The 20,683-nt window shown below is 45.8% G+C and overlaps 2 protein-coding genes across 3 annotated transcripts; both read right to left on the reverse strand.

The window, feature by feature from the left end:
• Positions 1 to 249: 249 nt before the first annotated feature.
• On the reverse strand, positions 250 to 20,490 carry Trim60 (tripartite motif-containing 60). Its single transcript, NM_153097.2, has 2 exons — positions 20,260 to 20,490; positions 250 to 3,651 (listed from the first exon to the last, which is right to left on the reverse strand). The coding sequence occupies exon 2, from the start codon at positions 3,395 to 3,397 to the stop codon at positions 1,997 to 1,999; it is 1,401 nt and encodes a 466-aa protein (NP_694737.1). The 5' UTR covers positions 3,398 to 3,651; positions 20,260 to 20,490; the 3' UTR covers positions 250 to 1,996.
• Trim61 (tripartite motif-containing 61) lies at positions 14,778 to 20,490 on the reverse strand. 2 transcript variants are annotated; one of them, NM_153110.4, is made up of 3 exons: positions 20,260 to 20,490; positions 19,135 to 19,207; positions 14,778 to 16,702 (listed from the first exon to the last, which is right to left on the reverse strand). In NM_153110.4, the coding sequence occupies exon 3, from the start codon at positions 16,407 to 16,409 to the stop codon at positions 15,024 to 15,026; it is 1,386 nt and encodes a 461-aa protein (NP_694750.3). In that variant the 5' UTR covers positions 16,410 to 16,702; positions 19,135 to 19,207; positions 20,260 to 20,490; the 3' UTR covers positions 14,778 to 15,023. The 2 variants fall into 2 exon arrangements, with proteins under 2 accessions (NP_694750.3, NP_001171022.1); NM_001177551.1 differs by lacking the exon at positions 19,135 to 19,207.
• Positions 20,491 to 20,683: the final 193 nt, after the last annotated feature.

The raw sequence follows: 20,683 nt of genomic DNA on the forward strand, positions 1-20,683 counted from the left end.
CCACGTGTGGGTATGAGGTCATAAAGCGAGAGCTGCCTGTATAAACTCATTTTCAGATCGTCTACATAGCCCAGCTCGGCTGGAACTTGCAGCAATTCCCCTGCCTCTGCCTCCTGCATGCTAGGATTAGGTGTGGGGCACCATGTCCCACCCGTCTGCTTCTTCCAAATACAGTTCTCAGTTTCACCTATAAAATAAATGTGGAGGGAAAACAATCTGCCATGTTTGCCAATTTTTAAATTTTTATTTTTAGTTTTTGAGACAGGGTCTCACGGTGTCTCTGGCAAGCCTGGAAAGTTCTCTGTAGACCAGGCTGGCCTTTGACACAGAGATTCACCTGCCTCTGCCTCCCTGGTACTGGGATTGAAGGTGTGCACCACCACACCCAGCATGTTGATCCTTTTTAATAAGTTTGCTACTCCCACCAAAGTCATACATATATACAGAAACATGAAGGATTCATGTGAGTACAGCTAATTTACCATGGAAGGCCACCTTTCTGCCATACTTCAGTCACCAACTACAGGATCAAAATATTCATCCCAACAACTACAAGTGAGCTTTGTTGTTTATTCGTTTGTTCCGTTTGGTTTGTTGAAGCTGGGTCTCTCGTAGCCTCGGCTGGCCTGGAACTATCTGTGTGTTGAGGAGAGTCTTCAACATTGGATCTACCTCCATGAGTGCTGGGAACACAGGCTTTTATTTTACTGTATGTATTGTATTTTATAGGATGTTGCTATAGAGCCCTGACTGCTCTGTAACCCACAATCCCCCTACCTCAGCTTTGGAAGCACTGGGATTAAGGCCGACACCACTGCATGAGCTAAGGGATCAGATGTTTAAGAGCTGGCCCAGTTGTGAAAGAGCTTGCCTTGAAACATACAAACCAGAACTCAATCCCAAAACACACATAAAAATCCCAAGTATTATAGCATGCATCTGTCTTCCCAATGCTGGGAAGCAGGAGCCAGAATATCTGGGACTCATTAGCTAGCTGCTCTAGTCGAACTATACAGCTCCAGGCCAATATGAGACCAGACAAGGGCCTGTCAGCCTCACAGAAGTTATGAAATGAGTTAGTTGTCTGATGTTTTTGCTTCTTTTTTTTCAAGATAGGACCATCTGAAGTAGATGACTGGAGACCCCACTTTCCTCATTTTTAAATTGTTGGTGTGCTTATATGATATGTGTGTGTTCTTGTGCGTGAGGATGGACATGACAAGCTATAGGGTACATGCTCAGGGTAGAGGACAGCCTTGAGGATTGGTCCTCGCTTTCTTCCTGTGTGAGGTAGGGTCTGTTGTTAGACATAGCGTCCTGAGGGCTGGGATGCCACCTAGCCCAACAAAATGCAACCTTGTGTTCGATTTCCCAACCCAGTACTGAGGATTGGACCCTGGGCATAAGGCAGTCATACATTCTACCTGTGACTACACCCTACCTCCTATTGGCTGTTCTAACCCATCTTCTCAGTCACTAATCCTTCACATAGTGCATGAGGTCTCCTATCTTAACATACAGTGGTTACTTCAATGAATGAAATGTCCACTCACACAGGTCAAGCCGGTTCATCTTCAGTTTGTCTCCTAAATAGGGCAGCAGCAGCTCTTCCTTAAATCACTGCCAATTCGGTGCCTCTTCCCCAATATTCTATTTTCTGACATGCATTTTTTTTATTGTGTATGGCATGAGGGGAAGTGTGTGTGCAGGCAGAGGCTGAGGACAACCTCAGCTGCCATCCCAGGGTCACATATTGGCTTGGGCTGCCTTACTCTTGGTACCTAAATCTCTGGGGGTGCTAGGATGGGGCAGGCATGTGTCACACTTGTGGCAGCCATCATGTTCTTAGAGTTACTGGGAATGATAGTTAAAAACACAGTCTGGTTTTCAGTGGTTAAATTTAGAAGACTTGGGGGGTCTTGTGGGTGGTGGATTTTGTTGTTTGTTTGCTTGCTGAATTACTAGCTTAAATGTGCTGGCTAAATTAGCCTAGAACTTAGTAAGACCCTGTGTCTGGGGTGGGGTGGGTTAAGATTTCAAGAGATTCAGAATCTGTTCCTATATAGAAATAAGGCCAAAGGGTGCTGGTAAAAGAATTCCTGAAAGTGTAGAGAAGAGACCTGTCATTCATATTATAAAAGGAGAGCTCACCCAATTCATAATCCAAAAATATGCCGACCTTGCTGGGTCGCACCACTGGCAGAAACTCCGTTCTTAGAGGTCCATAGGTGACATAACTATTCTCAGCATACCGCCCAATTGCCCAGAAACCTGAGGACTGATTGCTCCAGTCCCCAGAAAAGTGGGCTTGACACACACCCAGTGTCCATCTGGGCTTGTCTCCCACTTTGACTTCCCAGTACTGTCGACCAGAATCGAATCCTTTACATCCCAGGAGAGCGGGCCAGAGGTGAAATTTCTGAGGGCTAGCACACACACATGGCCATGCTTCTTTATAAAACACAGATTTTCTATCCTCAGAAATAACCAGCTGAGGGTGTGCTGTGTCACGATCAAAAGTCACATCTGCTTGAAATTGCTTGATGATTCTGCTCAAGCCAGAATACTGCGCTGGGAGACTGAGGCCATATTGCTTTGTCCTAAATAACCACGGTTTGGGGGATTTAAGGTTTTGCAACTTGTGGTAGGCTCTCAGGAGTGTGACATCTGACCTTTCATGTATGGCCTCCACTTCCTTCAACAGATCTTTTGCTGTGGAAACATGGTCTAACAGGGTCTCAAGATATCCATTCAGTTCTGAGAAACTCCGCAGCTCCTCCATGTGGCTCTCATTTAGATGCGCTTCGTACTCACTTTGTAGGAACAGTTTGATTTGCCCAATTTCATAACGTATCTCTATTTTTTGATATTGAGCCTCCTCCCTCAGTCCAAGAACCCTTCTGTGCTGCACAGCTAGCTTTTCTTCAACTTGTTTCACTCCGAACTTTAACGTTGCAATGGCGCTCTCTAGGACTTTCCTGTGATAAGAGCTGGCTTTCTTAATGGGGCAGGTGTAATGGCCCTGGTGTTCGACAGAGAGGCTACACTGGGTACATAAGACATCCCGATCCCTCACACAGAACAAGACCAGAGGCTGATCATGCTTCGGACATACTGTGTGTTCTTCCTGCCTCTTCCTCTTGCTCTGTCTCTTTTGCAGGAGCCTAATGGTTTCAGTCATGTTACGGAACTGGTAGTTCCTGCTGAAGCTTTTCGGTGGAAAGGGGGTTTGACAGACGGGACAGAAGATGTTGCCTTGTAGATCATCCCAGAGCAAACGGAGGCAGGCAAAACAGAAGTTGTGCCCACACCTACTGGTCACTGGGTCTTCCATGAAATCCGAACAAATGTAACAGATACATTTGTCCTGCAAGATTTTTAGGGCTGTGGAGTCCATTGGTCTGAGAGGAAACTAAATGGAGAAATTCCTTGGCAGGGCCTGCCTTCCAGGAGCTCAAGGAACTGTGAGCCGTTGTGTCCTTCCAAGTCCTCGTAGGTGTCACTGGTCTAGTACTCGGATGGTATTCACTGACGTCCAATCAAAATGCTTTAACTTAGCTCAGACGGTGAGCAGAATTCTCTGCTTGTCTCACAGGTTAGATCACGAGCTTGGTTTAGAAAGCAGACATGGCTGTAATGGACCTAGGGTTCCTGTGGATGAGAAAAAAATTATTTTTCGATCTATTTTCATTGTTTTTAATTACATGTGAGTGTGTGTCTACATGTAGGAAAGTGAACATTAGTGCAGGTGCCTAGGGAAGCCAGAGTGTCAGGTCCCCCTGGAGCTGGAATTTCAAGTCGCCATGAGCCCAACAAAGCATGCAGAGGAGAGCCAGCAAGATGGCGCAGTGGGTCAAGGAGCTCGCGGCCAACCATGGTGATCTGAGTTCTCTCCACAGAAGCACATGATGGAAAGAAGGACCAAAAGTTGTACTCTGGCAGCCACATGTGGGCTCTGAGCTCACACACACACACACACACACACACACACACACACAAGCTAAAACACTACTTCAAAATAAGGTAAAGGTACGAGGAGAAACCAACTCCAAATGCACACACTGTGGCTTGAACACCCAAGCACATATCTATGTGTATAGACAAACAATATCAATTAAAAAAAAGAACTAAGTGACTGTCTTAGAGAAAACTACACACATGTTCTTGGTCACTTTACTTTCTTCCTGAACTCATCTCTCCTTCTTGTCACATAGAAAAAAAAAAAAAAAAAAAAACCAATTAAAAAAAAAAAATCAAGGCCAGAGTGGCATCTCAGTAAGTTGGTGTTTGCTTAGCATGCACCAAGCTCTGGATTTGATCCTGCATAGAATACACTGGGTAGACACCTGTAATCCCAGCACTTGGAAGGCTGAGACAAGGGGATGGCAAGGTAGGAGCCAGCCTGGGCTACACTGAGAGAACTTGTCTCCAAGAAAAACAAAATATAATGCAGTACACCACCAACCAACCCAATCCTTCCACAGTTTATGGTCATTCTGGACTACATAGGGAATTTGAGGCCAGCTTGGGATACATGACACATTCTCTAAAGATAGATAAATAGATAGATAGATATACAGACAGACGGACAGGTTGACACACTAGCTGGTATAGATGACATACTGGGCTCATTGTCCTTTGTATACTCACATATTACTGTACAGCCTTCAGAACTAATACTGAGCCAGGTGGGGGCAGTGGTGACTGACACCTTTAAGCCCAGTGCTTGGGAGGCAGAGGTAGTCAGATGCCTGTGAGTTTGAGGCCAGCCTGGTCTACAGGACGAGTTCCAGGACAGCTGGGGCTGTTACAAAAAGAAGTCTTGTCTCAAAAAAAAAAAAAACAAAAACAAAAACAAAAAGAAAAAGGAAAAAAGCAAAAACAAAAACAACCTCCAAAAAAAACCCTTAATATTGAAATGCTTCATACAATACTGACTATTCCATTGGTTGGAGTTCCCAAAATACATCCCAGGAGGATTTCACATGATGAGTAACATTGTATACTATCTATGATGACATAAACAGATCCAAGTAGAGAGTAGGCTCTAATAAAAGTGTTCCACTCCACACTACTACCAAAGTAGCTACATGGTACTGATGAATTGAATCTCTGTGAACTTGAGTCTCTATTCAGGAAGTTGGGTGCATTAAATGAGACCAATGATCAGCAAGTTGGCTGTAAAATACAAGTGTGGGTAGGGAGTGTGGAGCAAACAGGCTGAGTGTAAGCTAGGGGTAGGGAGTGTGGAGCACACAGGCTGAGTGTAAGGTAGGGGTGGGGAGTGTGGAGCACACAGGCTGAGTGTAAGGTAGGGGTGGGGAGTGTGGAGCACACAGGCTGAGTGTAAGGTAGGGGTGGCCAGTGTGGAGCACACAGGCTGAGTGTAAGGTAGGGGTGGGGAGTGTGGAGCACACAGGCTGACTGTAAGGTAGAGGTGGGGAGTGTGGAGCACACAGGCTGAGTGTAAGCTAGGGGTGGGGAGTGTGGAGCACACAGGCTGAGTGTAAGGTAGAGGTGGGGAGTGTGGAGCACACAGGCTGACTGTAAGGTAGGGGTGGGGAGTGTAGAGCATACAGGCTGAAGTACAAGGTGGGGGAAGGGCATATGGAGCACACTTGTGACCTCAGCACTGGGGAAGGAAACTGAGGCGAGATCCTTGCCAAGTCCGAAGGGATCATCAGCTTCCCTTATGAGAACAGAGATATTTTTTAAGTTTTTAAATGATATTTATTTACTTGTTGGCTTGTATGGGGAGGGGCATGCCCATGTCATGGTCCCCTTGCGGATGCGAGATAACAACTCCTGAGAGTTGGCCCTTTCTTTCTACCACGTTGGTCCGGGGGATCCGGGGGGAATTCCCAGACCTCGAGAAGCGGGTAGGAGGATGCAGCCTGAGGACAGGAAGTCCATCATCCTTTATCCTCCTTTTCACAGATATTCAGTTCCCTGACGTTCCCTGCCCTCCTTTATGCCCTTAAAGTCTCTTAGTCCCCTCTACAAACGCAGGTCCCTTTCAGGGCCAGTGAATTCTTTTTCCCGTGTCAATAGTATGCTATGATCTGTCAGTACACATTTCACCCAGAACTTTACTTTGGACACTCCCCAACTCCCAACCATCCTACAGGTCACAGTTTTCCCAAACACCTCGCAGATTTCAACCTTGAAATAACTTCTCACAACCAACGAGATGGCTCAGCGAGTAAGGTGTTTGCAGCCACACGATACACTGGCCCACCTGAGTTCAATCCCCAAGACCTACCTAAAAGCTCTAAGGAGAAACTCCACAGAGTTGTTTTTGACCCTGCACAAGAACCAGGATCCACACACGCGTCCCCACAAATCTCACACGGACACAACAATAAAGTGATTTGGTTAGGTTTTGTACAAGCTGGCCTTGAATTCATTACGAATAATTAAGTCAGGCTTTAAACTTTGGATATTCCTGCTTGAGCCTCTATAGTGGTCGGAAGCTGACCTGCTGGCCTGCATGCAGAGCCACAAGTAATCGTGTCTTAATTACTTTATAATTATTTTTGAGAGCAGGTCTCATGATGTAGACCAGGCTGGCCTCCAACTCCCAGAGATCTACCTGCCTCAGCTGCCCAAGTGGTGGAATTGAAGGCGTGCCCCGCTCTTCAAAGCCGCTCCAGAGTCTAAGGAGATCAGACAGCACACAATCTGCGCCCCGACGGTTTCTGCACTGAGCTATGCTCCCATCAGCCCTTTCTATGTCCCCCACCCCCACATTTTACCTGTAGGAGGCACGCAGGCAGCCCTACAGAAAAGCTGAGCTCAGCACAGAGCACACAGACCTCTCAGTTGCAGACTGAATACTGGGGAGGGGAAAGAATCTGCGCATGCCCAATAGGCCTGGCTAAAGACCCGCAGCTGCTTTGATGATGATGAGGTCCTTATTTGCATTAACAACGCCAAAAAATTTTGTCTTTTGACCTCTGCAAGCATCATGGTATGCACATGCCAACACACACACATCTCTCACAAATAAGATACCGAGTGGCCTTGAAATAAATCTGTAGCTAAGGCACCCGCATGGTGACCTGCCCTGGGGATTCAATATGCTTCTCTGAGGTCCACACTGCACAGGCCTCGAAGGTATAAAGCTCAGGTTTAATCCCTAGCAGGAAAAAGATAAAACAAAACAAACAAAAACAAAGTAAAATACCCCCCACCACCACCAAACCAGACATTCCTTATACAGATCTGATCATTACACATCAACACTGAAATGTCATATTGCATACTATAAATTATAAATTATAGTATGCAATTTCTACATGTTAATTAACAATAAAATACCTAGGGCCTGGAGAGATGGCCCAGTGGCTAAGCGTACTTGCTACTCAGACAGGAAGACCAAGAACTGTTAAGAGTGTTGGCTGCTCTTGCAGAGGAACCAGAAAGCAATTTCTCACACTCATGACATGTAGCTCCAAAATATCTCTCAGGTTCCTAGGAATCTAACATCCTCTTCTGAACTCCTATAGCATCTGTCTACACTCATACGGACACACATAAATACAATAAAATCTAAATAAATAAAGCATCGATTTAAAAACCGTAATCAAGCCAGTAGCAGCTGCAGAGACTGTGGGCTGAGCCGTGTCCATAATCACATTTTAACCATTTGAAGGGAGCCTCTGGCACTCTTCTGGGTTGAGAACTGCCGACTTTTTATCCAAAACTGGTACTACAGGGTGCCAGCTAGAAGTTCTTAAAGTGTAGAGAATGTGGCAGGGACTCACATCCAAAAAGGAGAGGCCCCATTGTTGATGGTTGTCAGTTTCAGCTATGGTCTTAAGATAACCCAAAGCCACCTGGGGAGAAGGAATCTCTGTTAAGAAATTGATCTGGGAGTTTTCTTGATTGCTAACTGATGTAGGAGGCAGCCATTATGACTGGTTACTCAGTGGCAATAAGAGAGTGTCACTAAGTAGAAGGTTGGGACTGCCACTCCCTGGCTGTCCTCTGACCCCATGTGGGCCACCACATTTGCGCGTGCACATCCACTGCACACTGGCACATACAATAAAATAAAATAAAAAACCAAACACAAGAGCAGGAGGGAGAGTTTAACGGTTAAGAACACTACTCTTGAAGAGGACACAGGTTTGGTTCCTGGAACCCACATAGGTGGCTCACAACTGCCTATAACCCCAGTTCCTGGGGATCCAACACCATTTTATGGCCTGCACAGGCTCTTGCACTCACTCCTACACATAACTGGAAAAAAAAAATCTAAAAGAAAAAAAAAAAAGGCAGTAAGGACAAAGCAAGATAGTCCAATGGATAAGTTGCTGCCTGCCAAACTTGGTAATAAGAATTGGATCCCCAGGACCCAGGTGGTGGAAACAATTGTCTTCTGGCCTCCACAAGCAGGATGTGGCCCTGGTGTAGAGACACAGGCAAGTAAGTCAATTTAATAAAAAATAATTTTAAAAGAACAGTGAGGCAAAGAGCTGGGCTCCATTCTAATTCTCAGGGGAGTCTAAGCACCTTTTTTAATTAATTAATTAATTATTCATTCATTTTAAGACAGGGTCTCTCTATATTGCCTAGGCTGGTCTTGAACTCAAAATCCTCTTGGTTGAGATTATAAGTGTGTTTCACGGCACTGAGCTCTGAGATTGGATGTTTTAAAGGGAAATTAAAGTTTCAAAATGAGCAGGAGTTCACAAAGAATCAGAGACATGAAGGACATTACATAGCAGTGTTTAAAACCCAGGAGCCCTATTTCTGCTTGGTGCCACTTATGGAAGTAAGCATTCCGTCTTACCCATGGACTTGAGAAGACACTTCTAGGTGGGAGAGCCAAATAGAGTGGTCTGAAGGGATTTGCATGAAGTGATCCCAGACCCTCTCACCAATACTCCAATCCAAGGCTACACGCAAGACTCATATGAGATGTCAGTGGCTGGGGTGAGTGCGCATTCCCTGAATACCATCTCTCCTGAGGCAGATACAGTGCATCTGTATGAGTTCAAGATTTGCTTTGGCTACAAATGGGAGATCAAGACCAGCTGGGGTTACATGGGAAGCCACTGTCTCAAAAAAAATAATAGAGTAACTCGGGCGTGATGGCTCGTGTTTATTCTTTCAGTTGTAAATAATTATTCAGACCAGAAGCTCTGGTACCTGGGGTATACTCCTGATTATCCCTTGAGTAGAATCTTTTTTTTTTTTTTTTTTTTTTTTTGGTCTTTTCGAGACAGGGTTTCTCTGTGTAGCCCTGGCTGTCCTGGAACTCACTCTGTAGACCAGGCTGGCCTTGAACTCAGAAATCTGCCTGCCTCTGCCTCCTGAGTGCTGGGATTAAAGGCATGCACCACCACGCCCAGCTTCTTGAGTAGAATCTTAACTAGGAGAGCAACTATAGGTGTTTGGTATTACCATCGTGGAATTGACCTACTAAGTAACTAATAACAGTAACCTCTTAGACTTCTAACACTGTTGGAGAGTAAACAAGCAAGCATAGTACAGAGTGTACTCAGAGTTTAGTTAATAAGATTAGGAGTAGGTAAAGAACCTGCCTGATTTTGTATGACCCCCGAAGCTGGGCCTCCACTCAAGTCCCGGGATGAGCTGGCCAGCACCCCAATGACCGGAGAGAAATCTACACCTGATGCAAAATGCAAGAGGTTTTATTATTAGCTAGCTGAGGACAAAGTCCCTCCGCTGTGCAGGGCAGGGAAGTTCGACCCCAAGCGGTAACAGTAGGGGGCTTTTAACAGCTAGCTGAGGAATTGGGAGGAGTTGGGAGGAGAGTTGGGAGGAGTTGGGAAGAGTTGGGAGGAGAGTTGGCTACAAGCTCCTTTCTGGCGAGGTGGAGGGAGGGGGAGGGGAGTGAGCTACAGCCTCCTCTCTGGCGTCTATCTCCATGTCCTTGTAGGTCTTCCTACAATTATTGCATCTCTGGCTGTAAGGCACAGAAACAAAAAGGCTTTTTGCTGGCTATAGAGAACAAAGAGCTTCTTTCTGGCTGTATTTTTAGAGATCAGGGAAAACAAGCTTGGGGAACGTCCAGGGGCTTTACCTTCCAGGGAGAAACGCTCTAAGTCGGGGTCTCACAATTCCATCTTAGGCTTAAAAGCCATCTTACACTAACGGCAAATTAGGTTCATTCCTGTTTATGATTAAACCTCTGTTTCTCAAAGATTAGGCTATGCCCCACCTATAACCTTAACTACAAATAGTTCCGTAATGCCTGTTCCAGGAAATGGTGACCATGCCTTTGTTTCAAAACCATTTTGCAACTCTACCTTTGTTTCAAAAGGCTGTTGAGACTATCTTGTTATGAGCTTGCTATGCCCACCTTGTGATGTCTTTGTTTCAGGTCATTATGACTAACTTGCTATGCTTATGTTCTGCTCCTGTAGCTTCCCTTATTTTGCCGTCCAAACCCCCATTTGTTACCCACTACCCGTGAGCTATAAAAGCCTTGTCTTCCTCACATCCAGTGCTGACCTCTGGAACCCCACTTTTAGAGACAGACAGCTGTGTACAGGAATAAAAAAGCTTGTTTTAACCAATTGCTTGCTTTAATGAATTTGGCCACGATGATTTGGGTCTTTCTCTTCGGATTTCTGGGATTGACATAGGAAGGATATAAGGATGAGGAAGGGTGTGGATTAAGTATTAGATAAAAGAAAATCAGCTCTGAAGAAAATGAAAGAAACTGTAACCTTACAAATGTGGGTAACATAGCTAAGCAGGGAACACTGAGACAGTGTTAGCGGCTGTGGATTTTAAGGATTGTTGAAGTCATAGAAGGCTGTAATTAAGTCAAGGGGGAGTAGAAAGGATGAAAGGGAAAAGACGGGAATATGGGGTGGGGCATATATGAGATTCGACTGAAGGTAAAGGACACTTTACAATGTACTAAATAAAGAAAGAGAAACAGACCTAAAATGTATCTGAACAATGCAGCAAAGGGAAGTCACCGTGAGATGTGTATGCAAGGGCTGAAGGTAAACCATAGAAAATGAAAGATAAAAGAATACCCATCATGCCCAGCTTCTGGTGCCTGCCCTTGTGTGAGACAGCTTACTTCGCTCTCAATAGTCCTTCCTCTGAAGTGGTCTTCTTCCAGGTTGTTTGGAGTATTTTTTTTCCTTCTTCCCTCCTTCCCATACTTACTACCTCCCTCCCCTCCTCCCCTGCTTCCTTCTCTTGTTCCCCTCTTAGCATCTTACTTCTGCTAATCTAGCTCTCTACACCGATCAACATCCCCAATCTGCTACTAGACAGGTCCTCTCCAAGTCACCCAGGCTGGCCTTGAACTCAAACTCACTCTGTAGTAGAGGTATGCCTTTAACTTCTCTCTCCCTCTCCCCCTCCCCCTCCCTCTCCCCCTCCCCTCCCCTTCTCCATATATATATATAATTTATTTGGTATATATGATGAGTACACTGTAGCTGTCTTCAGACACATCAGGAGAAAGTATCAGGTCCCATTAGAGATAGTTGTGAGCCACCATGTAGTTGCTGAGAATTGAACTCAGACTTCTAGAAGAGCAAGCAGTGCTCTTAACCACTGAGCCATCTCTCCAGCCCCAGCTATATCTATTTTTAAAAGCATGTGCTCACTAGGTTCCTTCTGCTGACTCTGTGCCTCTGGCAGCAAAGGCCCTGATACTCAGCGCCATGGGGGAGCCACTCAAGGTGCAGTGAAGTGGTTTGCTCCAGGCCAGTCTCAGCATCTCAAACTCTACATGGCCACAGGAGAGAACTGTAATTTTCATAATACTGAATAAAGTGGTTTTGGAACAAGATGATGAGGGGCTACCTGTGACATATATCAAGTTCCTCCCAAAATAAAATGGAGGGGACCATATTTAAAATGTAGAAACAGACTGGAAAACTACTTTTATCTGATTGGAAACTCGAATTTATTAAAAAATATATAACGTATGTTTCAAAGGCCCTGTGTGTGGTACCTGCCTGTAGTCCAGTACTTGGGAGGTGAAGGGCAGGAGTATCAGAAATTCAGCGTCGGGTTTGGCTATAGATTACATAAATATTTGGCAGCTATAATTACTCTCAGAAGACCTGCCAAGATTGGATCCCTTTAACCTTTGGTCGTGGAAGATTATAAGAGACTAAAGGATTGCTGGATGGTTGAGATTTTCTTGATCTGTTATTTGTGAGTGTTCCAACAGGCATACCCTTAGCTACATGCCTGTGTGTAACTCCAATTGTGTTCACTGCTTCACCAAGAATTGGGAGAAATCTTTGGTCTGTCTGGGGTGAATAGACCTTTGTTCCCATATTCAAAAAAGAAAAGGCTTGGTTTAAAATCTTTAAACCACGCAGAGGCAGAAGCAGGTAGGTCCCTGGGTTGGAGGCCAGCCTGGTCTAGATGGTAAATTTCAGGTCAGTCAAAGCTGCATAGTGAAACCGTGACTATAAAACAAAAAGCCCAGGCTGGAGAGGTAGCTCAGTGGTTAAGTGTACTTAAGTACTTAAGTTAAGTGATGAAGACCAAAGTTGAGCATCTATAACAGATATAACAAACCATGTGTTGTGCCTACACACACCTGGCACACCAATCCAAGTTGGGCAGAGACAGTGGGATGCATAATCCAAGCCCCAGAGGCAAAGAGGAAGAACAGCAAAGGAGTCCAGTACTGCCCTTTTCTGGTCTCTGCCTGTGTAGAGGTTCACCCATCACCTGCTACCTGCCGCCGCCCCCCCCCCCCCCCCCCGCACTGCTCCAATTAATACATATAATCTCTAAGAAACACTGCTTGACTGTATATCCTAACAGCTGACTTGCTTTCAGTAAGCTTCCACAAATTCAAACATGGAGTCTCCCCTATAACAGTGGTTACTGGATATTAAAATATACTGATTGTGCTGGGAATGATATCCAGGGCTTCGCAAATGAAAGGCAAATGCTCTAAGTCTAAAACTCTCTCCATAACCTGGTCTGTGTATCTTGGACATCAGAACTACGCTGGGTTGGGGTGTGGGGAGGGAGAGGCTGCTGCATGGGTCTCCCTGAACCCCTCCTCCCAAGGCTTTGAACCCTGAGTCCTAGTGTGAGCTGCGGCCTTGGAATGCTGATCTTCAGTTAACCTTGAGCCCTAGGGTGAACTGGGGCTCTGGAGTGCTGGAGTTCAGGCTTGAAGGAAACTTAACACCTAGGCTTCAGGTTGGAAAGCCAGGGGCTGCAGTCAGAGGTGCTCAGTGCCACCAGCCTGAGATAGTGCTATCTGTCTAACTGGCTCAGAGAAATGTCATCTTATTCTAGGATACTAGAACAGAACCGGGCTCGGGCATGCCCAGTGGACCACCAGTTCCTTGCACATGTGTGTCTTGGTCTCAGTCTGTAGCTCTGAGATACCCTAAGTCTGAGCTGTGGGGTACATTCCATAGTTCTCCATTGTGCCAAAGACTGGGGTGCAGTGAACACAGACACTGCTGGCTCTGGGGCCTCACTCGGCTTATGGTGCCCAGTTGAATTAAGACATGAATCCCCGGGATTTAAGCTACCATGGGGTGCTGGTTAATGGTTTTCTGTAAGAGTCACCAGTGTTATTAGCCCTGGAGCCATCTCTCTAGCCTCCAATGTCCAGGAATTTATTTATTTAGACAGTTCCAGATGGGTCTTAAAAACAAAAAACAAAACAGAACAGGGTCTGGCAAGAACAATGGTTGCTCTTCCAGAAGATTTAGGGAACTACCAGCTACACAAAGTAGCTCTAAATGCCTTTGACTCCATTCCCAGGGGATCTAAAGCTTGATTCTGGCTGCCTCGGTCACTGCATACCCATGGTGTGCAGCCACAGATTCAGGCAATACACCTACCTACACATAAGGTTACATTATCTTAAAACAACAAAACAAAGCCATGTTCTTGTATGGAGCCCAAACTGGCCTCGAGCTCAAGGCCTTCTTAGGCACAACCATTACACCATCAAGCAGAGCCTTCAAAACTGAAACAGGGCATTCAACATCTGGAGCCCACTCGTGGAAAGATATTTTGTGGTGCTGGGAATTGAACTTGGGACCTTACCTATACTAGGTAAGAACACTAGTGCTCAAGTATTCTCCTGGCCAAGCCCCATCTATGCATGGGTCATAAACACAGCAACTTTTTTGTTTTTTTAGGGGTATAAGAGTTTTGAGACTATGTAGCCCCAGCCTCTCAAGTACTGGGATTACAGGGGCATGCCACCAATGCTCAACTTCAACAGGTCCCTTCCTTAGCTTGCTGTTACCTGGGCTGGCATCTAACTTCCCATACTCCTTTAGCTCCTGGAGTGGTTGGCACTGCAAGGTTCCTTCCTGTCAGAGAGTTTATTGTATGTATACTGCAATCAGTGTAAGTGGTGTGCGAGCTCCCTTCTGTCCATAGTAGAGTCCAGTCAATAAAACGGACCACCAACTCAGTCCTTAGCACGGCAGAAAACTGGATAGTCTGGAGTAGCTCCCTGTGTTCAAGGCCAGTCTACTCCACACAGTGTTACCTCAAAAAATGAAAGAAAGAAAAGAAGGGAGGGAGAGGGAGAGGTAGAGGGACCAGAAAACTGGGAGCACATTTTGGTGAGAAATGCTGAGGCAAACCACTGAGTGTTGGAAGTTCCTACCTTCAAATGCCAGCATGTACCTCTAAATATAATGACTGGAAGAAACACAGGAGGACCCCAAGTTCTGCACCAGCTTGGACTACATAGCGACACCTTTAAGAAATACAGTGACTATATAAAAGAGCATACATGCTTGCCATTCGTTTACATTAAAGAGAAAACAAGAAACAAAAAAACTTAACGTTTTAATTTTTATTTCTAAGGATGTGTCTGTCATTATTGGACGTTGTTTCATCAAACAGGCTACTCCTGACGCAGATTAAAAACAAAATAGCTGTTGTGATTGTTATAGTGAAAACTGAAAAACAAGGAAAGCAAAACAAAGAAAAAGCAAATCAAAAACCCCCATTATCCTATCCACTGCCCACGCCAGCCACCTCCTGCCCTGTCCACCGGCTGTTCTGTCTTGTTGTCACTCAAGATCTGCAACTGTGCAAATCTTCAGAGGCTCGTAGTCATATCCAGTGTAGAAGTAAGGCCAAAATGTGCCCCGAGGTAAGTCGCTAAACCTGTACAGCAGGGATTTATCCCTCAAATTGTAAAACGAAACCTCATACATTTCAGAATCTAAAAAAATCCCAATCCTAGTAGGTGATACTTTGGGAAGAAGATGGATTTTCTCACCACCCAATGCAACATAAGTTTGGGAATTGTCTAGCCCAACTCCCCATAATCCATCCTGCACTGAGAACTGTTCATCAGAGAACCGTTCGGCATACCTGCTCCTGGGAAAAGGCTCCCTACAGACCCCTAGAACCCATTCCATCTTGAGTTCCACATCAACCTCCCAGTATTGTCTGTCAGAACTATATCCCTCAGATCCCAGAACAGCAGGGTCAAAACAAAATTTTCTTGAGCTATAGGGCACCCTCTCCCAACTCCCATATTTAACTGTTTTTTTATCCTTTGAGACTGTAAGCTTATAGTTTGCTGTTTCGGGATCCAGAATGACATCAACTTGAAATCGCTTGATAATTCTGTCTAAGTCAGAATACTGTAGAGGTAACCTGTAGTCGTACCCTTTCAATGTTACTAAGGCCATCTCAGGCCATCCCGACTGTTTGTATCTCTCGTACCAATCTTTAACACTTGCCAGCAATGCCAGCTCTGACTTTTCACACTGGCTCTTTAGATCTTTCAACAGACTCTTTAACAAGGAGGCGTGATCTGATAATTTCGCTAGGTTTTTGTTTAGTTTGGATAGCCCATCCATCTCTTCACTTTGTAAGTGCCCAAGAATCTTCTTCCGTTCAACCTGGAGGAACAACCTATTCTGTTCATATTGAGACCTCACTCTTTCTCTTCTGCATTCTGTCCTTTTTCTCAGTTCTAGCGATCCTTTCCTTTGTGTGCTAATTGCTTTCTGGATTGGCTCCACCATCTCCCTCCACAGCTTAATGTAACAGTCAATTTGTTTCCTGTGGCAGACGATAGCATTTTCCACGGGCCAAACAAAGTGATTCGGGGGGAAGCTGCGCAGTGGACAGGAAACCTGTTGTGGCTTTTCCCATGGATGCTCTCCTTCTTGCCTTCCACTCCTGCTAGTTCTTTCAGGGGGCAAGATGGCAACTTCGGTGAACTCACCTGGTGGCTGATTACTCAAAAAGTTCCTTCCTGGACAGTTCAAATGACAAGAGGGGCAGGGGACACTACCCTTTAGATCCTCCCAGAACACACTGGTGCAGGACAGACAGACTTTATGGCCACACTCCATGGTCCCTGGGTTCTTGAGGTATTCCTTACAGACAGAACAGCGAGCCTCTGCTTGGAGATCGGCCAGCCCTGCAGCAAGCTCCATTGAGCCCTGAACAAAGGTTGTGGGAGAGGACACACTGCTTCCAGAAGGCCTGACTCTCTGGTCCTCCCTTAGCTCTGGAAGACCGACCAGCTTTTAGCTTCACTGCCTTGTTGATGATGGTCTCTGAAAACTTGCTTAGTCCCTTGTGCCTTAGCACCGGAGTCAGATGGCAGAGTCCAGCCCCCACAGACGACTGTATATCAGAACATTTCAACAAGGCTGTTGCCTTCCCAGCTCAGTGACCTGAAGTCAATAGAAGTAAGGTGCCTCACATCCAAGGAACTAAGTCCTTCCTGTGGGTGACATAAGAGACAGGAGTTTAAAAAGCAGGCTTTGTGATCCCCAGTGCATTAAAGCACCCACATAGGAACCCAGTGCAGATGGGATCAAGTTAAGTCCCTGAGACCCCCATTGTGGAAGGAACCAAATCTTGAAATTTGCCCTTTGACCTCCGTGACGATGCTTATGTACACATACTTGTTCGAGAGCACACACATTCACACATATTCACACATGCGCTAAATGAATATCAATACAAATTGATGAGTGCAAAAATCAATGGGCAAAAATTCAGGGGCTGAAGGTATTTCAATACAGGGAAATACAGGGCACTTCTCCTGCAGAGCTTTAACTCACAATTAAGTTATAAAGCAAAAACAAAACAGCACCACACATGCTGGGAAGTAGTGGCACATGCCTTTAGTACCAGCCCTCAGGAGGCAGAGGCAGGAGGATCTCTATGAGTTTGAGGCCAGCCTGGTCTACAGAGCTAGTTGTGGGATAGCTGAGGCTATACAAAGAAATCATGTCTCAAAAAATCAAAATCAAAACAAAAGGAAAGGCAGCAACACAAGCAGGTAAAATTGCCCAGTGGTTAGAGCTCTGGCTCTTCTTCCGAGGGCCATGGTTCTATAACTCCATTTCTAGGGGGCCGGGCCTTACAGCATCAATGTGTCTTCTCCCACAACCTTTGTTCAGGGCTCAATGGAGCTTGCTGCAGGGCTGGTCGATCTCCAAGCAGAGGCTCGTCGTCCTGCCTGTAAGGAATACTTCAAGAACCCAGGGACCATGGAGTGTGGCCATAAAGTCTGTCTGTCCTGCACGAGTGTGTTCTAGAAGGATCTAAAGGGTAGTGTCTCCTGTCCTTCTTGTCAGTTGAACTGTCTAGAAAGGAAGTTTTTGATCAACCATCAGGTAGTCTGAATTGGGGGGGGGGCGGGGGCAGCAGACACACTTGTGGTACACATACGTACATTCAAGCAAACCACCTATACACATAAAATAAAATGAACAAATTTAACACAACATCAAACAAAACAAAACACAAAATCCAGCATTGTAAGCCAGGCTTAGTGGTGCATTCCTGTAACTGCAGATTTGGGAGGTAGAGACAAGAGGATTGGGGATTAGGCCTTCTAGACCGACCACCAGGTCAGTCTACCCAGTTTTTCATTGCTTCAAAAAAATAAATAAAAATTTAAAACAATAAAAAAATGGTTGTGACCTGCAACCTCTACATTTACATCAGTAGGAAGGTGGAGGCAGGATGATGAGGAATTCAAGACAGCTTTGGCTTGTCTGTGAGTTCCAGGACAGTCTGAAGTATGTGAGGCCCTATCTCAAAGAAGCAAAACCAAGAATCTATAAACAAAAATACCAGTCAGGGCTGGAGAATGGGTTCAGTGTTGGGAACACCAGGGGCCTCTTCTTCCTGAGGACACAGGTTCAATTGTCAACACCAATATGGCAGCTCACAACAGTCTGTAACTCCAACATTTGACACCTTCACACACTCATACATGCAGGCAAAACACCGTGCATGTAAAGTTTAAATTTTTTCTTAAATAAAAATAATCATTAAAACAATAAAAATGACAGATTGGGTATAGGGCCCAGTGGGTAAAAGTGCTTGCACGGCAAGCCAGACCACCTGAGTTCAATCCCCAGCATACAGATGCAGTGCCTGCCATTTATAATCCCACCTCCCAGTGAGATGGAAAGTGAAAGCAGGAGGGTTGGCTAGAGCTTGAGAGTCGGGAAGCCTATAGCACTCTGTGCATCAGAAGAAACAAGAGACCCTGCCTCAGAAAACAATGGGGTGTGTGGAGGCGGGGGTACAGACTGGAGAGATGGCTCAGCAGTTTAGAGTGTAAGACCCCCGAAGCTGGGCCTCCACTCAAGTCCCGGGATGAGCTGGCCAGCACCCCAATGACCTGAGAGAAAACCACACCTGATGCAAACTGCAAGAGGTTTTATTATCAGCTAGCTGAGGACGAAATCCTCGCACTGTGCAGGGCAGGGGAGTTTGACTCTGAGTGGTGACAATAGGGGGCTTTTAACAGCTAGCTGAAGAATTGGGAGGAGTTGGGAGGAGTTGGGAGGGGTTGGGAGGAGTTGGAAGAGTTGGGAGGAGTTGGCAGTGGTTGGGAAGAGTCTGGAGGAGAGTTGGGAGGAGTTGGGAAGAGTTGGGAAGAGTTGGGAGGAGTTGGGAAGAGTTGGGAGGAGTTGGGAGGGGTTGGGAAGAGTTGGGAAGGGTTGGGAGGAATTGGGAGGAGAGTTCTTCTCTGCCCGGATGTCCTTGGTAAAATTACAATTATCGCATCTCTGGCTGTAAGGCACAGAAACAAAAAGGCTTTTTGCTGGCTATAGAGAACAAAGAGCGTCTTTCTGGCTGTATTTTTAGAGATCAGGGAAAACAAGCTTGGGGAACATCCAGGGGCTTTACCTTCCAGGGAGAAACGCTCTAAGTCGGGGTCTCACAAGAGCACTTGCTGTTTTCTGAGGGTTCAATCCTAGCTCTTGAGTGGAAGCAAAAGAGAAGAAAAACAACAAGTGTCACCCCGTTCTAGGGACTCCAACTCCTCCTGGCCTCTGCAGGCCCTAGGCATTTACATGGTGCACTTAAATACATGTGGGCAAAATCCTCACACACATAAACAACGAAAACCCAAACAGCTGAGGTGTTGGGTTAACAAAATGGCTTAACAGCTTAAAGCACTTGTCTTCAAACCTGACAACCTGCGCTTAATCCCTGGGAGCCATGTGGTGGAAGAAGAGAACCCACACTACAAGCGGTCCTCTGATCTGCACACCTGGACCATGGCATGCATGCATTCCCCCCCCCCACACACACACACATAAATTAATAAATACAAATGTTTTAAGGTGGAAGGCAGAGCTGGCTGTGGCAGCCACCTTAAATCCCAGTACTTGGGAGGCAGAGGCAAGCAGATCTCTGACTTTGAGGCCAACCTGGTCTGTAAAGGTAGTTCAGGACAGCCGGGGCTACATAAAGAAACCCTGTCTCAACAAACAAACAAACAAACAAACAAAACAAAAATGTTGGAAGGCAGCTAGGTGTGTCGCACATCTATAATTCCAGCACCGGGTTGGGGTGCGGGGCACAGAGCAGGTTTATCATGGAATCTTTGGTCAGCCAGGTCTACATAATGAGTTTCAGGACAGCTGGGGAGACAGAGAAACCCTGTCTCAAAACCAAAACGAACAACCAAAGGTGAAAGGTAAGAGCCAATTTCCACAAGCTGTCCTCTGACCCTCACATACCCTCCTTTCGCCCACAATCAGAAGAAACTGGAGTTGACTATGACCATGAAATGGGTTGGACTTCAAATTCTCAAGAGCTGCCACTGAGCAATCCAATCTTCCACTGGGACTCCATTTTCTCCAATAGCATCACAGCTGCAGGCAAAGCGTCCAAACACACAGACCTCACATTCAAACTCACATTCAAACCACAACTGCCTATGTAACAATATGGTGAAAAACAATTCATCTCAACCCAGTCATAAATTCTGTCAGAAGCCTCACAGACACAGAGCTCCCACTTTACCTGTTAGAGAAAGCGGGTGGTGCAGCTTACACCAGACACTGCATCCATGCCTACGTGGGCCATTCCTGCTGTGGCTGGTCCTGCCTGCTCAGTTGTGGGCAGCTCCTTGGGAAATTGAGCGAGGCTTGGAACTGCGCATGCCCAATACCCCCTCTTACTTTCTCTGCTTGCTTTGTTCCTGAAGAGCATCAGGTGGCTTCCCTAATTGGCCAATCACTGAATTGCTTCTGGCCACCACCTTCTCCGAGTCTTGCTACAGTGGGTTTGATTTCGAGGGCAGCTGGCCATGTCAAGACATGCAGGCTGTTTTAGAAACTTACTTTCGTTTAGAATGGCCGTTTTCATTAAAAAAAGACAAGTACAACTGGAGAGAGAAGCACTGAATCTTTGTTCTCTGGGCCTTCCAGAGCTTACGGAGTTGTTC

The sequence above is a fragment of the Mus musculus genome, chromosome 8 (genome assembly GCF_000001635.26).
Source record: "Mus musculus strain C57BL/6J chromosome 8, GRCm38.p6 C57BL/6J".
Lineage (NCBI taxonomy): Eukaryota > Metazoa > Chordata > Mammalia > Rodentia > Muridae > Mus > Mus musculus.